Source organism: Chiloscyllium plagiosum, unplaced genomic scaffold, assembly GCF_037043375.1.
Source record: "Chiloscyllium plagiosum isolate Xiang-an unplaced genomic scaffold, Cpla_swu_hap1 HiC_scaffold_23, whole genome shotgun sequence".
In the NCBI taxonomy this organism is placed as follows: Eukaryota; Metazoa; Chordata; class Chondrichthyes; order Orectolobiformes; family Hemiscylliidae; genus Chiloscyllium; species Chiloscyllium plagiosum.
The window spans coordinates 58,443,316-58,463,660 of record NW_028270161.1 but is presented as its reverse complement, the minus strand read 5'-3'; the positions used below and the strand labels follow the sequence as shown (position 1 = coordinate 58,463,660).

At 45.4% G+C, this 20,345-nt stretch overlaps 1 protein-coding gene across 1 annotated transcript in view; it reads left to right on the top strand.

Moving 5' to 3' along the window:
• LOC122561441 (uncharacterized) overlaps positions 1 to 20,345 on the top strand; it is a 154,714-nt gene that overhangs the window by 14,456 nt on the left and 119,913 nt on the right. Inside the window, exons 4-7 of the mRNA XM_043713183.2 lie at positions 15,189 to 15,251; positions 18,226 to 18,273; positions 18,430 to 18,529; positions 20,036 to 20,257. Coding sequence (XP_043569118.2) covers positions 15,189 to 15,251; positions 18,226 to 18,273; positions 18,430 to 18,529; positions 20,036 to 20,257 — 433 coding nt within the window. The remainder of the gene's footprint in view (positions 1 to 15,188; positions 15,252 to 18,225; positions 18,274 to 18,429; positions 18,530 to 20,035; positions 20,258 to 20,345) is intronic.

The window sequence follows — 20,345 nt, the reverse complement described above, 5'->3', positions numbered from 1 at the left end:
TTGAAACATTGAATAAGCTATTAGACTGAGGTCCAAAATGGGAGAATGTGCATGATTACAGGGAGAAGACAGTATATCAGCACAAAGGAACTAGCTTGTTTGGAGAGCTAGTGATTAGATTACATTACATTACAATGTGGAAACAGGCCCTTCGGCCCAACAAGTCCACACCAACCCGCCGAAGCGCAACCCACCCATACCCCTACATTGACCCCTTCACCTAACACTACGGGCAATTTAGCATGGCCAATTCACCTGACCTGCACATCTTTGGACTGTGGGAGGAAACCGGAGCACCCGGAGGAAACCCACGCAGACACGGGGAGAACGTGCAAACTCCACACAGCCTGAGGCGGGAATTGAACCCGGGTCTCTGGCGCTGTGAGGCAACAGTGCCACCGTGCCACTGTGCCACCGTGCCGCCCACAATGTTGACAGTGCTGACAGGAATGGGCTGATAGGCCTGTTTCTCTGCTGTAACAATTCTGTGATTGGAACCTCTGTGCAACAATATCAACTGTCCTGTAGCAAGCCCCATCTAATTTGGTTTTGACCCCTGCTGACTGGCAGGAATTGGGCCTGTGTATTGAAACTTGTCGTGAATTGACCCCTCACCCAGCACCTACTCGATTCTCCACTTGCCAACATCTCAACTTTGATTTAGGTGGTCATAGTATTCCCCTGACTGAGGCTAAAGCCTCATTGGTATATATTGTTTGGGGTCCTATGAGGCCCATGGCATTTTGATGGCCAACCATGCATGGAGGGAGGTTTCTGCTCCTTCAAGGTAAGTCCATAAAATCCAGGAGCTCCTCTGGCTTTCTAGGCTTCCTTAGACACCCCTTCCCATCCTCTACCTTGTGCCTGTGGGCTCAGGGTCAAAGTATATCAGATCCCTTTTCCCTCACATTTTGGCCCTGCAGCCTAGGAGGATACAAAGATGTGAAAAATTCGAACCAGCTCTCCCACAGAGACTCCTGAATGGAGAGGCAGTTTTCTTCTCTGTATCTGGACCCCTCATTACGGCTCACACCATAATCATTCTTTCTGTGTACAGACACCTTCTGGGCTGCTGGGTGTATCCAATGTTGTACTTACGTATGGAATGATCTGACAACTTTTAAAATTTATTTGTGGGATGTGGATGTTGATGGCTAGCTAGTAATTATTGCACATCCCCAGTTGCCCTTGAGATGTGGTGAGCTACCTTCTTGAAATGCTGTGGGTTGATCTAAAATGCCCCTCAGGGAGGGAATTCCAGCATTTTGACCCAGTGACAGTGAAGGTATGGCGATATATTTCCAATTCAGGATGTTGAGTGGCTTTAAGGGGAACTTGGAGCTGGTGTTCCCATGTATCTGCTGCCCTTGTCCTTCTAGATGGAAGTGGCTGTGGGTTTGAAAGCTGCTGTCTGAGGATCTTTGATGAATTCTGCAGTGCATCTTGTAGAGAATGCAGTTTGCTGCCATTGAGCATGGGTGGTGGAGGGATTGGATATTTGTAAATATGATACCTTTGTCCTAGATAATGTCAAGTTTCTTGACTGTTGTTGGAGCTGCACCCATCCAGGCAGGTGGAGAGTATTCCATCACACTCCTGACTTGTGCCTTGTAGCTGGTGAGAGAAAGTGAGCACTGCAAATGTTGGAGAAATCAGAGTCAAAAAGTGTGGCACTGGAAAAGCACAGCAGTGAGGCAGCATCCGAGGAGAAGACGAGTCAACATTTTGGGCATAGGTCCTTCATTGGGAATGTCTTGTAGATGGTGGACTGGCTTTGGGGAGTCAGGAGGTGAGTTACATGCCACAGTATTCCTAACCTCTGACATGCTCTTGCAGACACTATGTTTATGTAGTGAATTTAGTTGAGTTTCTGGTCAATGATAACCCCCAGGATGTTGATAGAGGGGGATTCAGCAATGGCAACACAATTGAATGTCAAGGGACAATGGTTAAATTGTCTCCTGTTTGTGATGGTCATAGCCTGGCATTTGTTAACCTGATTCCCAGCTTAATTCCATGAATTTGAAATGATTCACATCCTTTTTGCCCTTAAAACAAGATTAACGCTCAATTTTTAAAACTCAACTCATTCTCAGAACCTGAACTTGGGTAAACAAGGTTCTTATCAGCCTTGAGAAAGTGGTGATGGTACCTCCCAATGTAGTGGTGATGGTACCTCCCATTGTAGTGGTGATGGTACCTCCCAATGTAGTGGTGATGGTCCCTCCCATTGTAGTGGTGATGGTCCCTCCCATTGTAGTGGTGATGGTACCTCCCAATGTAGTGGTGATGGTCCCTCCCATTGTAGTGGTGATGGTACCTCCCAATGTAGTGGTGATGGTCCCTCCCAATGTAGTGGTGATGGTCCCTCCCAATGTAGTGGTGCTGGTCCCTCACATTGTAGTGGTGATGGTCCCTCCCATTGTAGTGGTGATGGTCCCTCCCAATGTAGTGGTGATGGTCCCTCCCATTGCAGTGGTGATGGGTCCCTACCATTGTAGTGGTGCTGGTCCCTCCCAATGTAGTGGTGATGGTCCCTCCCATTGTAGTGGTGATGGTCCCTCCCAATGTAGTGGTGATGGTCCCTCCCAATGTAGTGGTGCTGGTCCCTCACATTGTAGTGGTGATGGTCCCTCCCATTGTAGTGGTGATGGTCCCTCCCAATGTAGTGGTGATGGTCCCTCCCATTGCAGTGGTGATGGTCCCTCCCATTGTAGTGGTGATGGTACCTCCCATTGTAGTGGTGATGGTCCCTCCCAATGTAGTGGTGATGGTCCCTCCCAATGTAGTGGTGATGGTCCCTACCAATGTAGTGGTGATGGTCCCTCCCTTTGTAGTGGTGATGGTCCCTCCCAATGTAGTGGCGATGGTCCCTCCCAATGTATTGGTGATGGGGCCCTCACATCGCAGTATTGGGCCTGTGTATGATTTGGTTTCACACTGTGAGTTTGAGGTCTTTACAGACCAGTTGAGGAGAAGGCAAATTCAAGAACTGTCTTAGGGAGTAGCCTTTAGGTAACAGTCCAGCATACATTGAGCTTTATAGAATCCCTACAGTGTGGAATCATGCCCTTTGGCCCAAGTCCACACCAACCCTCCGAAGAGTAACTCACCCATTTCCCTACCCTATTATCCTATATTTTCCCCTGACTAATGCACCTAACCTGCACATCACTGAACACTATCGGCAATTTAGCATGGCCAATTCACCTGACGCATCTTTGGACTGTGGGAGGAAACTGGAGCACCCGGAGGAAACCCGCGCAGACACAGGGAGGATGTGCAAACTCCACACAGACAGTCGCCCGAGGATGGAATCAAACCCGGGTTCCTGGTGCTGTGAAGCAGCACTGCATTACAATGAGCCACCGTGCTGCCCAAGTGCTGTACAAGGTAATCATGGAAATACCAGGCACTTTCTAATCGGGTGGATCTTTCATGTTTCTGTCTATATGTGAGTTATTCTCGCATTCTCTTGGAAAGTTTTTCACTGCAAAACCTATTGAGTTTTCTCACCATACTTTACCAAAATTATGGCTTTTTGTGGTTTGGTGGTAGTATCCCTCCCTCTGAGCCAGGAGGCCCGGGTTCAAATCACGACTGCTCCAGAGGTGGGTAATAACATCTCTGAACAGGTTGATTAGAAAACGCCATCTTAGTAAACTTGCCTCATTAACTACCGACCTGTCACTCATGTCTGATTCAGTCCATTCTGCACCAGACATGGAAGACAAGGGAAAATTTGTGCCTATTATATGGCCTATTACCTGGAAATCCTTCTGAATGGGATGGAAGGCACAAGACCTGACCAATGCCCAGAGTCTAGATTAGAGTGGTGCTGGATAAGCATAGCAAGTCAGGCAGCATTCAAGGAGCAGGAAAATCGACATTTTGGGCAAAAGCCCTTCATCAGGAATGCCCAGCCTGATCTGACACTGCCACCCGGGTCAATGCAGTCTCAACGTCTGGAGGAATGGCAAGTGCTGTAGGAAGAAACACAATGTCCTTCTCCACTCTGCCATTGTAAGTGACACCATCTTCTTCCCGATACCTCACACCTCACTCCCTGTGACTGCACCCATGTCCCACCAAGGCACTATGGCTGTCATTATTATCCACAACATCTTCCCTCACTCACTCTCACCCAGCCTGACCCTCAAAATCACTAACCCTGCATCAATAGTAATCGATGTACCATTCACTTGCATCTCCCCAAATTTCTGCCTCTCCCTCTCTCAATCCCAGAGGAAGGGAGCCTACAACAGGGCAGAAAGAATAATGATGGTTGAGGAGCTGCCCTCCATTCACCCCCTCATCATTTACAAGGAGAGAACCCTGACTTTAACTGCTCCAAGTGCCTGCCTGACTGCGTCCAAGGCTGGTGTCAGAGACTGCCCTTGATTTATTGTCCTGGACCCTCTGAGTGAAGGCTATCCCCCTTGACTTGACTGAGGCTTGCTGACAACAATGACAAACTTCCTTGCTTTGTGTCTGCACTACCCAGCAAGACTTGTCAGAAATAGTATAAACTTGGTGTCTCTGGCTGAGGGAGCAATGCAAGGCAACCAGACAGGCTCAGAGTGAGTGAGTGCTATGAGAGTGAGTGAAAAGCCGGGAGATGCAGCCTGGTTCATCCTTTGGAGCAAGCAGTGGTCTGGAGTCACAAGGTAACCACTCTGACCTCCATCAAGACTTCTCACCTGTTTGGCATTTTAGAATGGTTAGAAGCTGAATGTTATTGCACGCATTGTGCCATTAGTAAAGTAAATAAAAAGCTAGAATTTCTCTGAACATAAAGGATGTAGTGAGTTGTTCCTGACATCAAGGTGGCCCTCCCTGGAATTCTCACATGATTAGAAACAAAGAAACATAGAAGATAGGAGCAGGATGAGGTCATTTAGCCCTTCCAGCCTCTCTGCCATTCATCATCATGGTTGATCGGCCAACTTAATAGCTTAATCCTGCTTTCTCCCCCATAACCTTTGATCCCATTTACCGAAAGTACTCTATCTAGCTGCTTCTTGAATACATGCACTATTTTTGCATCAACTACTTCCAGTGGTAATGAATTCCACAGGCTGACCATTCTTTGGCTGAAGAAATGTTTCCTCATCTCTATTCTAAATAGTCCAAGCCGAATCCTTTGACTGTGACCCCTGGTTCTGGACACACCTACCATCGGGAACATCCTTCCTATATCTACCCTGTCTAGTCCTATTAGAATTTTATAAGTCTCTATGTGATTCCTACTTTCTACTGCATCTCTACTTTCTGCGCAGGCTGAGTGAAGCCCACCTCTCATCCCCCATCCTCACTACATTCTACAGAGAGTTCACTGAGAGTACCCTGAGCTGCTGCATCACTGCCTGGTTTAGGAATTGCATCATCTTGGATTGTAAGACTCGACAACGGATGGTGAGGACAGCTGAGAGGATCATTGGGGTCTCTCTTCCCCTCCATTACAGATTTTTACTCCATGTGCTGCATCTGAAAGGCTAAGAGCATTGTGGAAGACCCCACACACCCCTCACTCAAACTTTTCTCCCTCCTGCATTTGACAGAAGATACCAGAACATTCGGTTTCTCACAGCTAGACTGTGCAACAGTTTCTTCCCCTGAGCTATCAAGCTCCTTAACACTATATGATCGGACTCTTTCCCATCTGGAATTCTTTGCATGACTTTGAACTGCTGCTAAAAAGATGTCTGTTATTTATCATTCTTCTGTTACACTGTAACTTGTGTGTTTTGCACTTCTTCTGCACTTTATGTCATGTACAATTGTGTAGTTTGCGTTACCTATGTAATACCCTCAGTCCAGGAGGAGCGCGCTCTCGTTTTTACTGTATCAGTTGTATACGGTAGAAATGACAAAAACTACTCTGGATCCCCCGATTCATCTGAACTTCAGTGAAAACAATCCTAACCTAGTCAGTCTGTCCTCTTATGTCAGTTCCACCATCCCTAGAAACAGCCTGGTAAACCTTCACTGCACTCCCTTAAGAGCAAGAGCATCCTTCCTCAGAAAAGGAGGTCAAAATTGCACACACTATTTATTCCAGCTGTGGCCTCACCAAAACCCTGTATAACTGCAACAACACATCACTGCTCCTGTACTTGAAACCTCTCCCAGTGCAGGCCAACAGACCATTTGCCTGCTTTACCACCTGCTGCACCTGCATGCTTACCTTCAGCGACTGGTGCACAAGGACCCGCTGCACACCCCCCTCTCCCAATTTACAGCCATTCAAGTAGTTATCTGCCTTCTTGTATTTACTTCCAAGGTGACTAACCTCCCATTTATCCAAATTATATTGCATCTGCCATTGATTTGCCCATTCACCCAACCTGTCCAGGTCATGCTGGAGGATCTCTGCATCCTCATCCCAGTTGACCCTCCCACCCAACTGCAAACGTTGAGATGTTACATTTTGTTCCCTCATCCAAATCATTAATATATACTGTGAATAGCTGGGGCCTAGCACCAATTCCTGTGGCACCCCACTAGTTACTGCCTACCAATTTGAAAATGACCCATTAGTTCCTATTCTTTGTTTTCTCTTTGTAAACTAGCTTTCTATCCATCTGAATACACTTCCCTTGAGCTTTAATATTGCCCAATAATGTCTTCTGTAGGACTTTGTCAAACACATTTTGAAAGTCCAAATATACCGCATCAACCAATTCCCCCTTGTCAACTCTACTAGTTACGTCTTCATAGAATTCCAACAGATTTGTTAAACATGACTTCCCCTTCATACATCCATGCTGACTCTGTCTAATCCTGCCACTGCTTTCTAAATGCTCTGCTGTAATATCCTTGATAATGGATTTGAGGATTTTCCCCACTACTGATGTTAGGTTTACTGGTCTGTAATTCCGTGTTTTCTCTCTACTTCCCTTTTTGAATATTGGAGTGACATTAGTTAACCTTCAATCTGTACGGACTGTTCCAGAGTCTGTGGAATCCTGGAAGATGACCCCCAGTGCATCCATTATTTCTAGAGACACTTCTAGAGGCAATCCCCTCTGACACTAGGGATTTATTTGCCTTCAATCCCATTAATTTTCCCAGCACCATTTCTCTACTAATATTGATCTCCCTCAGTTCTTCCCTCTCACTAAATCTTATGTTCTCCAACATTTCTGGAATCTGATTTGTCTCCTCTTTTGTGAAGACAGAATCAACGTATATATTCAATTGCTCAGCCATTTCTTTGTCTCCTATTATACATGCCCCCATTTCTGTCTGTAGGGGACTTACATTTGTCTTCACCAATTTCTTTCTCTTCACGTACCTATAGAAACTCTTAGTGTCAGTTTTTATGTTCGCTGCAACCTTACTTTCATACTGTATTTTCCCCTTCTTGATCAATCCCTTGGTCCTTCTTTGCTGAATTCTAAACTGCTCCTAATCCTCAGACCTATTATTTTTCTTGGCCAATCTGTATGCTTCTTCCTTGGATCAGATACTATCTCTACTTTCCTTTGTAAGCCATGAATTGGCCATCTTACCCATTTCGCTTTTAGGCCAGCCAGTTATTGCAGTTCCTCCATGCGTTCCTTGAATGTTTGCCATTGTCTATCCATTGTCGTCCCTTCAAGTAACTCTCCCCAGATTATCAAGGCCAACTCACGCCTCATATCTTCATAGTTTTCTTTATTAAGATTCAGCACCCTAGTCTCCAAATCAACTACCTCACTCTCAGACTTGCCATAGTCCACATCACTCAGACCCCATTCTTAGTTAGATTAGGTAAGGACTAAACTGTCTACTTTGTGTGTTCAGGTTCTTCCTCCAGTGTGTCTTCCTGGAGTGATCCCTCTAGTCTCACATTTCAGAGTATTCGAACTGACCTGCACTGTGGCATTTATGTTCAGTGATGTGCAGCTCAGTGACATTATCATGAGGTTGCTCCAGGGTCTCAATGCAATATTGTGATTGAGATCCTCCAACCTGGGTAGCAGCAGTTTGATTGGTGTTATTTTGTTCTGTAGCAGTTTTGACATAACTGTTGATGCAAGAGGAGACACTGGAGTTGCTGGTATTTAATATGAATCATTCACACATGCTGTTGGAGGATGGAAGTTGTGATGACACTGACCACAATCTTTCAATCCTCCTTAGATAAATGGGTGCACCTCAGTGCAGGAGGATTATACAAACACTCAAAATAGAAGCAGGAGGAGGCCAAAATGAGATTGTGGCTGATCTGATTGAGGACTCTTTCCCACCCTCCTACCTACCCTCAATAACCTCTGACTCCCTTGATAATCAGGAATCCATGCAACTTTGCCTTAAAAGTATTCTATGCCTCTACCCCCACCCCCATCCCCAGCTCTTTAGGAAAAGGAACTTCAAAGGCTCACGACTCGCTGAGAGAAAAAAAATCTCCTCATTCCCATTTTAAATGGGAGACCTCCCCCCCCCCCCCCCCCCTTAATTATGCTGATCTCAGGATTCCCCCATCCTCATTTAACTAAAATAGAATGCTGGACAAGCATGATCAGCACAGGTGTGTTGCCAGCAAACCATTTTTGAGATTTTCAAGGAGGTAACAAGGATAGAGGATGAGGGCAGTGAGGTTGATGTTGTGTATGTAGATTTCCTGAACCTGATTCACAGAGTACCACCGAACATGTTTGTTAGTAACACTGAAACCTGTGGGATTACCATAAAACATAGTTGCCCGCACAACACATGCTGAACAGCAGAGCGAGATCTTCAGAACCAGATCTAAGTTACTGCTCAGGCAGCGCAGGCAGTGGCAAGGAAGGGATGAAGATTGAAGAACTTAAAGGTGACATCTTCAGCAGGGAAGAATACACCAATGAATAGGAAAAGCATTTCAGAGCTGGAGAGTTAGCTCACTCTCTGGAGACAGAACATTATTAATACACTTCATACACTGCATTGCAAGGCATTGGTATTTTGAGTCAGAGGTCAGAGGTGAGCAAACAGTTAGCAGAGGCTCCATATGGGAAAAAAATAAATATTAACTAGGAGAAAATGAGGATGGTTCATGCTGAAGATCAGAGTCGATAAGTGTGGTGCTGGAAAAGCACAGCCGGTCAGGCATCATTCGAGGGGCAGGAGAGTCGATGTTTCAAGCATAAGCTCTTCATCCTGATGAACTCCTACCCTTCGGATGCTGCCTGACCGGCTGTGCTTTTCCAACACCACACATTTTGACTCAAGAATGAATATTAACCCAAGATCGCGTGGACCTCACAAAGCCAGTAATTAAAGTGAGAACTTCTGACAGATGTAAAATGTAAGCAGACCTGTTCTAACAGGAACTGTAAGCTTTGGAGACTTTATTCAGGAAAAGTAGATATCCTTCATAAGAGCCATGATGCAAGCAGGAATAATTTATTTGAACCATAAGGGGCAGGAATTATTCTGTAAAACTGTGATTATAGTGGGATTTATTTAATAGATGGAGCCACTATAAAGCCAGTATTCAATTTTTACATCCAAAATTATGGAATTCTTCTAACAATGGGAAGGCAGGGATCATTCAATTTAGGCGCAAAACGTAGGAAAATCCTCCAAAATGTTGGTAAAGAGTAGCCAAAGTACAATTAATGTGAAAGAAGTCTTTTAATCAAGCTAAATATAGAATCACATTAGGAAAACATGAAATCACAAATAATTTTGATAGGAACACAATTTCAGAGATGGGCCAAAATAGAGGATTGAATTTGATATCTTGGAGAAAATAATTTTCAAGATATAGAAAATTAACCACTAAATAAGTAAATACACTTCAATACACAATTAAGAGTATAAACTGCATGTTAGCTCACCAAGAGGTTTAAAAAAAGCAGATACTTTTGAAAAAGTACTGAAACTCTTTGGCAATTGCTTCACCCTCAGAACCAATAAAATATTTGACAAAAACAGGTTTTAATAGAAGCATTCAGCACCCAGAGAATCCATAGATAATGTCATTAGTGATCTTTATAGAGTGCATAAATGCAACATGGTGACTTCCAATGAAAGTGGTCAATCTCACATTTTTCGACATTATATTCTGTCTGTCACATATTTGCCCACTCATTTAACCTAGCTATAAATCTTTGCAGATTCCTCCTCACTCCTTACTTTCCTACTTTGTGTCATCAGCAAATTTAGCATCAAATCCATTGGCCCCTTTATCTAAGTCATTAATATAAATTGTTAATAGTTGAGGCACCCAGCACTAACCTCTGTGGCATACCATTTGCCACTTACTGTGAAACTGAAAGTGACTCATTTACATAAATGATTTAGAGTTGGGGACCATGTATGGTGTGTCAAACTTTCAGGTGACACTAAGATGAGTGGTGGAATGTGCAGAGGACACTGAGAGTCTACAGAGGGATATAGATAAGTGAGTGGGCAAGGATCTGGCAGATGGAGTACAATGTTGGTAAATGTGAGGTCATCCACTTTGGTAGGAATAACTGCAAAATGGACTATTATTTAAATGGTAAAAAATGCAGCGTGCTGTTGTGAGAGGGACCTTGTGCATGAATCACAAAAGGTTAGTTTGCAGATGCAGCAGGAAATTAAGATGGCCAATGGGGGAATATTTGTCCTTCATTGCTAGAGGGGTGGAGTTTAAAAATAGGGAGGTTATGTTGTAGCTGTATAGGGTGCTGGTGAGGCCACACCTGGAGTACTGTGTACAGTTTTGGTCTCCTTAATTGAGAAAGGATGTACTGGCCCTGGAGGGGGTGCGGAGGAGGGTTAATTCGGTTGATTCTGGAATTGAGAGGGTTATCTTATGAAGATGGACTGGGATTATATGCATTGAAATTTAGAAGAATGAGAGAGGATCTTATAGAAACATATCAAATTATGAAGGGAATAGATAAGGTAGAAACAGGGAGGTTGTTTCCACTGGTGGGTAAAGGGACAACTCGGGGGCACGGCCTCAAAATAGAAGGGAGCAAATTTAGGACTGAGTTGAGAAGGAACTTCCTCACCCAAAGTTGTTGTGAATCTGTGGAATTCCCTGCCCCGTGAAGCAATGGAGGCTACCTCATTGAATGTTTTTAGGGCAAAGACAGATAGATTTTTAAACAGAAAGGGAATTGAGGGTTATGGTGAGTAGGTGGGTAAGTGGAGCTGAGTCCCTGAAAAGATCAGCCATGACCTTATCGAATGGTGTAGCAGGTTTGATAGGCCAGATGGCCTACTCCTGTTCCTGTTTCTCATGTTCTAATGTTCTTATATCTACTTTCTGTTTGCTTTTAGCTAACCCCAAACTTCTATCCTTGCTATTGTGTTACATCAATGAACTTTTATTTTTCTTGGTAATGTTTGATATAAAACATTGTTAAATATCTTCTGGAATTTAAATTGCACCACATCCACAGGTTCTCCTTTATTCACTTTGCTTGTTACCTTTCCAAAAAGCTCGACTATGACTTTCCTTTCACAAAACCATGTTGACTCTGTTTAGAGTCCTAGAGTTATAGAGATGTACAGCACTGAAACAGACCCTTCAGTCCAACTTGTGCATGCCAACCAGATATCCTAAATTAATCTAGTCCCATTTGCCAGCAGTTGGGCCTTAACCCTTCCTATTCATATACCCATCCAGATGCCTTTTATAAATGCTGTAATTGTACCAGCTCCACCATTTCCTCTGGCAGCTCATTTCATACATGCATCACCCTCTGTGTGAAAAAGTTGCCCCTTAGGTCCCTTTTAAAATTTTCCCCTCTCACCTTAAACCTATGCCCCCTAGTTCTGGACTCCCCCACCCCAGGGAAGAGACCTTGGCAATTCACCCTATCCATGCCCCTTGTGGTTGTATAAACCTCAATAAGATTACCCCTCAGCCTCTGATGCTTCAGAGAAAACAGCCCAGCCTATTCAGCCTCTCCCTATAGTTCAAACCCTCCAACCCTGGCATCATCCTTGTAAATCTTTTCTGAACCCTTTCAAGTTTCACAACATCCTTCCTATTGCAGGGAGGCCAGAGTTGAATGCAGCATTCCAAAAGTGGCCTAACCAATGTCCTGTAAAGCCAACCCCTGTACTCAATGCAGTGACCAATAAACTGCATGATTGCATTGAGGCTTTCTGCTTAACAAAATAGGGTGCCAAGTGGTAAGCACTACTGCCTCACAAAGCCAGGTACACAGGTTCGATTCTAGCCTCGGGCAACTGTCTGTGTGGAGTTTGCATATTCTCCCTCTGCCTACGTGCATTTCTGTTGGGTGCTCTGGTTTTGTCCCACAATCTAAAGCTGTACAGATTAAGTGGGTTGGCCATGCTAAATTGCCTGTTAGTGTGCTGGTTAGGTGGATTAGTCATGGTAAATGCAGGGTTTTGGTGGAATGCTGTTTGGAGCATTGGTGTAGATTTGATGGGTCATATGGCCTCTTTCTGCACTGTAGGCATTCTAGGAAATATTTGACACATTTACCTAAGTACGTGAAAAGTTTTGTTTGTGAGCAGTACAGTCAGATCACCTGCACCTCCACACATATCATCTATTGCATCCTCTGCACCCGATGTGGCCTCCTCTATATTGGGGAGACAGGCCGGCTACTTGCGGAGCGTTTCAGAGAACACCTCTGGGACACCCGGACCAACCAACCCAACCACCCTGTAGCTCAACATTTCAATTCCCCCTCCCACTCCACCAAGGATATGCAGGTCTTTGGACTCCTCCATCGTCAGACCACAACAAAACGACGGTTGGAGGAAGAACGCCTCATCTTCCGGCTAGGAACGCTCCAACCACAAGGGATGAACTCGGATTTCACCAGTTTCCTCATTTCCCCTCCCCCCAGCCTGTCTCAGTCAAATCCATCGAATTCAGCATCGCCTTCCTAACCTGCAGTCTTCTTCCCGACCTCTCCGCCCCCACCCCAGTCTGACCTATCACCCTCACCTTGACCTCTTTCCACCTATCACATTTCCGACGCCCCTCCCCCAAGTCCCTCCTCCCTACCTTTTATCTTAGCCTGCTGGACAAACTTTCCTCATTCCTGAAGAAGGGCTTATGCCCGAAACGTCGATTCTCCTGTTCCCTGGATGCTGCCTGACCTGCTGCGCTTCTCCAGCAACACATTTCCAGCTCTGACCTCCAGCATCTGCAGACCTCACTTTCTCCCCATAACAAACAGGGACATACATAGCTTAGGTTGTTACTCAGAGACATCCAAGGCTATGACTGCATGGGAGGTACACAAAAGCAAGGTCAATGTTAGATTGAAATTAGAGAAGTCCATTCAGCAGTCTAGAACAGCAGGGAAGAAGTTGTCTTGAAACTGTTGGTGCCTGTGTCCAAGCTTCTGTATCTTCTGCCTGACGGAAGAGGTTGGCAGAGAGTATTACTGGGGTGGGAGGGGTCTTTGATGATGTTGGTAGCCTTTCCATGGCAACGAGACGTGTAGATAGAGTCCATGGATGGGAGATTGGCTTCCGTGATCATCTGGGCTGTGCACACAGTTTTCTGTAGTTTCTTAAATATGCCAGCATTTTTCCATGACAGATGTTAAACTAACTAACCTGTAGTTTCCTGCTATTGATTAGATTAGATTAGATTACATTACAGTGTGGAAACAGGCCCTTCGGCCCAACAAGTCCACACCGACCCGCCGAAGCGAAACCCACCCCTACCCCTACATTTACCCCTTAGCTAACACTACGGGCAATTTAGCGTGGCCAATTCACCTGACCCTGCACATCTTTTGGACTGTGGGAGGAAACCGGAGCACCCGGAGGAAACCTACGCAGACACGGGGAGAACGTGCAAACTCCACACAGTCAGTCGCCTGAGGCGGGAATTGAACCCGGGTCTCAGGCGCTGTGAGGCAGCAGTGCTAACCACTGTGCCACCGTGCCGCCCTAGACCTGAGATACTCCACTTTTTCCTGTTTTCCTGCTTTTGCTAACTATCAGGTACTGTTAAATCTTACTGAACACCTTTCATCCACTGTGAATCTAATTGTTGCTTACCTGTAGTTAGAAAGAAAAGTAAAATTACTTTTAATTAAAAGGAATCATGTGCCTTATATTCGCAAGGCCAGCCAGGTTCATAATTTGCAAAAATCACCATTCGTGACTTTTTAAAAAAATTCACATGTTGCTGTGTGTTGATGTCCCTCTCCTAAAAGATTGACAAAGCAGTCAAAGTTTATAGGAACAGACAGCTAAGTGGAGTTGAGCCCACAGTCAGATCCGCCATGATCTTACTGAATCCTAGAACAGACTTGAGGGGACGAATGGCCTAGTAATAATTCAGACAATGCAGCACCCTCTGAAGCCTGCACTCGAGTGTCAGTCTAGAGTTTGTGCTGAAGTCTCCAGGCTGAGGCACATGTCTGTATTGATCAGAGGTGAGGGAGCTACCAACTGAAAAGACAAGTACTGAGTCAATGTATGGAGAAAGGTAGAGATGGGAGGGACATTGAGGGATGGGAGGGTAAGTTGAGGGATGGGAGGGACATTGAGGGATGGGAGGGACATTGAGGGATGGGAGGGACATTGAGGGATGGGAGGGTCATTGAGGGATGGGAGGGACATTGAGGGATGGGAGGGTCATTGAGGGATGGGAGGGTCATTGAGGGATGGGAGGGACATTGAGAGATGGGAGGGACATTGAGGGATGGGAGGGTCATTGAGGGATGGGAGGGTCATTGAGGGATGGGAGGGACATTGAGGGATGGGAGGGTCATTGAGGGATGAGAGGGACATTGAGGGATGGGAGGGACATTGAGGGATGGGAGGGTCATTGAGGGATGGGAGGGACATTGAGGGATGGGAGGGACATTGAGGGATGGGAGGGTCATTGAGTGATGGGAGGGTCATTGAGTGATGGGAGGGACATTGAGGGACGGGAGTGACATTGAGGGACGGGAGGGACATTGAGGGACGGGAGGGTCATTGAGGGACGGGAGGGACATTGAGGGACGGGAGGGTCATTGAGGGACGGGAGGGACATTGAGGGACGGGAGGGTCATTGAGGGACGGGAGGGTCATTGAGGGACGGGAGGGACATTGAGGGACGGGAGGGACATTGAGGGACGGGAGGGTCATTGAGGGATGGGAGGGACATTGAGGGATGGGAGGGTCAGTGAGGGATGGGAGGGTCAGTTGTTTGTTTTCCACGCTGGTCATGCCAGATCAATTTTTATAAACAACACAATGAATTGAAATTTTCTTTTCTGTCACTGTTTCAGAAGTGAAGAAAGCAAAAAAAGCTCAGGAACATGATACATCTAGCAAATCGAGCCCTTTACATGGTAAAGAAACCTTCTTTCCATTATAGAATCAGTGTGCAGTGTGGAAGCAGGCTTGTTGGTCCATTGGGTCCACAGTGACCATTCGAAGAGCATCCCACCCACACCCGCCCCACCATCCTATCCCCATAACCCTGCATTTCCCATGGCCAATCCACCTCGCCTACACATCCCTGAACACTATGGGCAATTGCCCATGGCCAATCCCCCTAACCGGCACATCTGTGGGAGGAAACTGGAGCACCCAGAGGAAACGCACATAGACACGGAGAGAATGTGCAAATTCCACACAGACAGTGGGTGGAATTGGGCCCCTGTCGCTGTGAGGCAGCAATGCTATCAGAAAGTGCCTCTGTTAAGCTGTGTTCTGGTAATCTGACTGGTATTTTTACATATACACAGCCGTTGCATTTATATAGCAATCATAACAATAGATAATCAATGAGTTACTTTGGTGTTGTGAAATATTAGCAGCCATTGTACTCACAGTGAAATTTCTTTAACTAGAAATGAGCTGAAAGACCTATTGAGTGTTTTACTCAATGTGTGAGTTGCGGAAACAATGTCCAAGAACCAGCAGATTCCCTGTTGCTTTGTTTTTAACACCCACTAGTGAGGACTGATGGGTGAGTGCCGAACCAGAGGACTCAGCTTAAAAATATGGGTTAGACCATTTAGGACAGAGATGAGGAGAAACTTCTTCACCCAGAGAGTGATTGCTGTGTGGAATGCTGTGCCCAGAGGGTAGTGGAGGCCTAGTCTCTGGATTCATTTAAGAAAGAGTTGGGTAGAGCTCTCAAGGATAGTGGAATCAAGGGTTATGGAGATAAGGCAGGAACAGGATAATGATTAAGGATGATCAGCCATGATCATGTTGAATGGTGGTGCAGGCTCGAAGGGCAGAATGGCCTACTCCTGCATCTATTGTCTATTGTCTATTGACTGCAGGTGCTGGAGAGTCAGAGTCGATAAAGTGTTGTGCTGGAAAAGGCACAGCAGGTCAGGTAGCAAGAGAGTCAACGTTTCAGGCATAACCTTTCATCAAGGCTGGGGAGAGGGAAGGGGGCTGAGAAATAAATAGGGGGGGGGTTGTGGTTGGGGAAAGGTAGATGGGATGGCGATAGGTAGGTGAAGGTGGGAGGTGATTGTGATAGGTCGGTGGAGAGGGTGGAGCAGATCAGTGGGAAGGAAGATGGACAGGTAGGTCAGGTCATGAGGGCGGTGCTGAGTTGGAGTGTTGGATCTGGGATGGGGTGGGGGGAGGGGAGATTTGGAAACTGGTGAAATCAATGTTGAGGCAATGTGGTTGTAGGCTCCCAAGGCGGAAGATGTTCTTCCTCCAGTTTGCGGGAGGCCATGTTTAGGTGGTGGAGGAAGCCCAGAATGGACATGTCACCAGGGGAGAGTAGGAGGGGATGACCACCAGGGGAGAGTAGGTGGGGTTGGTTGGCGCACACAGACTAGACATGTTCCCTGACCCGTTCCGCAAGTTTGCGCTCGGTCTCTCTGATGTGGAGGAGACCACATTAAGAGCAACAGATGCAAGTAAATGTCTGCCGGATTTGGAATGATCCTTTGGGGCCTTGGATGGAGGTGAGGGCGGAAGTGTGGGCGCAGGATTTCATTGAATCATAGAATCCCTACAGTGTGGAAACTGGCCATTTTGGCCCAACAAGTTCACACCGACCCTCTGAAAAGTATCCCATCCAGATTCATTCCCCTACCTTATTACTCTACATTTACCCCTAACTAACGCACCTAACCTAAACATCCCTGAACACTATGGGCAATTTAGCATGGCCAATTCACCTAACCTGCACATCTTTGGATTGAGGGAGGAAACTGGAGCACCCAGAGGAAATGGGGGTGCAGACATGGGGAGAATGTGCAAACTCCACACAGACAGTTACCTGAGGCAGGAATTGAACCCGAGTCCCTGGTACTGTGAGGCAGCGGTGCTAACCACTGAGTCACCATGGGGACAGGGGAAAGTACCAGGTGTGGAGAGAGGATTGTTGGGGAGTGTGGACTTAATGAGGGAGTCACGGAGGGAATGGTCCCTGCAGAACACAGATAGGGGTGGGAAGGTGGGATCTGACTGCAGGTGCCAAAATGGCAGAGGATAATACGCTGGATTTGGAGATTAGTGGGGGGGGGGGGGGGGAGAGAATGTGAGGACCGGGCAGTCTATCCCTGTTGTGGTTGGGGGCGGGGGAGGGATTCAAGTGTGGCGGTGTGGGAAATGGAGGAGATGGGATTGAGGGCATTTTTGATTATAGGGGAGGGAAAACAAAAGGCAGAAGACCCTGTAATATCTCCTCTTGCCTGCAGAGATTAGAGCCCCAAGTATAAATAAATGGAGTTTTCTTTGATTGTTTTGACTCTGTTTCCAAGCCAGGCAGAGTGAGAGTTTGATCGATTGTCAGGTGGGTGGGCAGTCAGCAACTGGTAAGTGTAGAGAAGGGAGGCGAGAGAGAGAGAGATGGGAAAGGCTCGAATGGTGGGAGAAAGGGTGAGGTTTGAGGTCAGAGGGAGGTCAGAGACCAGGTCAGAATTCGTGGGAGAGGTGGAATGGGTGTGATCAGTTGTGGGAGTTGATCACGTGGATAGTCAACCAGCAGGAAAATGGATGTGGCAGTTTTTTGGCTTTTGGCTTTCCAGAAGACCTGGGTAGCCCTGGTTACATTTAAATAAATGATAAATATTCATGAATGAACTAGCCCAAATTGTAGGCCAATCACTTTTCATCCTAGCTCAGATTTGAAACTTCCAGTTGTTCCCCAGCCTTATGGGAGAGAAGGTTCTGGAATTCCACTATTCTTTAGGTGTTGAGTGTTTCCAGATATTACTCCCGATTGACCTCAGTCTAAGTTTAAGGTTTCACTTCCTCGTTCTCATGAATAAGTAGCAATGAGATAAATGTACCAATAATCCAGAAAGCACTTGGTTTGAAATTTTGCTTCTGTTTAATTTCTAGGGTACACAATAAATTTCTCAATCTCATCGAAAGTCTACCTGGATCAAGGTAAGGCATTTTTGTTAAGGATAGAGAAAAATTGTAAAATCCTTTTAGTTCTGAATCAATGAAGCAGAATAAGCAATAATCCATGTCAGTGCCTGAGAATGATCCTTTAATATTTACTGTCACTGCATTAATTACCTTCCTTTGGTTGTTTGCTAGGGTGGATTACTAAAACATATGATGAAACCATTGCAAAACTGAACTGGAGGGAGATATACACCCTGATGTTGGAGAAACTTCAAGCTGAAAATGCAAAGATGTAAATATTTTTTAAAAAATCATTTCTTGATATTTCAGTGTGTTCGGGGTAATCAAATTCTTGCAGTAATTGATCTTGATAGAGTTGCCAAGGAGAAATTGTGTATTGCTGAAAGAAGACATTATTGGTCAAAGCTCTTAATCTTGCACTCATCAAAACAGAAGACGAAGACAGAGTTCAGTGGGAAAACCCACATTTATACAGGATGAGAGGAGAGCTCTGATTTGTTGGTAAATTGTGTCCTTTTTCAGCAGTACTCAAAGAGAAGCTGTTTTACTCTGTAGCTGAGTAGTCAGACACACACACAATGTTAGGGATGCTATGAGAGACTAAATCTCATTAAAGCGTCATAAGGGATTACGATTCTTCACTTTAGATGACTTGGCCTTCAAATTTCCTCAAGAACTACTCCATCTCAGTCTGCCTCAATATTGCTCATGCCCTAATGTTTCACCTTCTTTTTCTGGGACTTGGCTCCCTTGGTCTCTTGGATACTGCCCTCCAGCATTTACTCACAGGCACAACTGTATTCTTAAACAAACAGTGAACTTCACCAAACACATATTGCCCCAGATTTGTTTCTACTTTAACTCAGTTGCGCAAAATAAATATGATGCGTTGGTTTTCAAACCTTGCTCCCTGCTGGTCTGAGTTATTCTTGCACAAAACTTATTCTGAACCCTCATGGCTCCCAAGACTTCTCTAAGCCCTCACCATGCAGAGATATACAGTGTCCATTCTAGGATTTCCCTGAGTCCCAATTACATAGAACCAAATGATGGTTCAGTTGCCCCCATATTAGTTGGGCACAGGTTTCTTTTGAGCCCTTTGCTGAACATGAGCCCTCACTAAATACAGCTCTTTAAGTGCTGTCAGACTTTACTGTGCCCCAAATGCACATAATCCGCATGGTTCAGTGGCCTTTGGCAGCACTGCCTACCATGGCATCTGCCTGTCTTTCTCTGTCTCTCACATGCACCACATGCTGAATCTTACAATGTTCACCAAATGCTGGCTCCTGCTCTACAGCTTATTATAGCAAAATAAAAATAGTTTCTGTTCATGTCTATATTTCTAACATGATTGCTTTTCACTCTCCAGCACCTCAGCATGTTGCTCTGCTTTGAATCTGCCAGGCAAATGAATTTTTTTCCCTCAATAGCCATCCTTTCAGTACTGCTTCCAGGTCGAGGGGTTGCCAGGTCACATGGACCAGTATTTGTCATTATCCAAAAAACTTATAATTGAGCTCTTCAGATTTGAAGCAAATTGTTAAAAATCATTTTTCAAACTTTCTTAAAAACAATTACAGATTCCTCAGAGTTTTCAGAGAAATTTGACATTTTCCTTTTTGTACTGCTTTGGGGTTAAAGGTCATCTCAGTACCAAGACCAAGTTTCAGCACCAGGTCCAAAGGATTTTAGTGTACCTGTTCCAACACTTATTAATTATTCAAACCCTTCCCCTACGACACCTAACTAATGTTTTCCTCTGCTTTCTATTCAGCAATTTTGAAAAGGCAATGATGATGAAATATGGATTTGACAAGCCAGTGATTCTGCTGCATTATGAAGAGGCCAAAATCGAACCGAGGTTCAGGAAATACTTGGCAATGCCAGAGATGCCACTTGTAAAGGATGGGAAACCTATCATTCCAAATTTGAAAGTGGAGAACCCTGCATTAAGTAAGCTGCATTATGCATTGAATGATGGGTCGGCCATCATTTAGTATCCTTCAGACATTGAGACAGACGTCTTTATCCATGACTCGGTAACACAGAGCTAAGTGTTTTGGGCAAGATGTTTAGAGTTAACA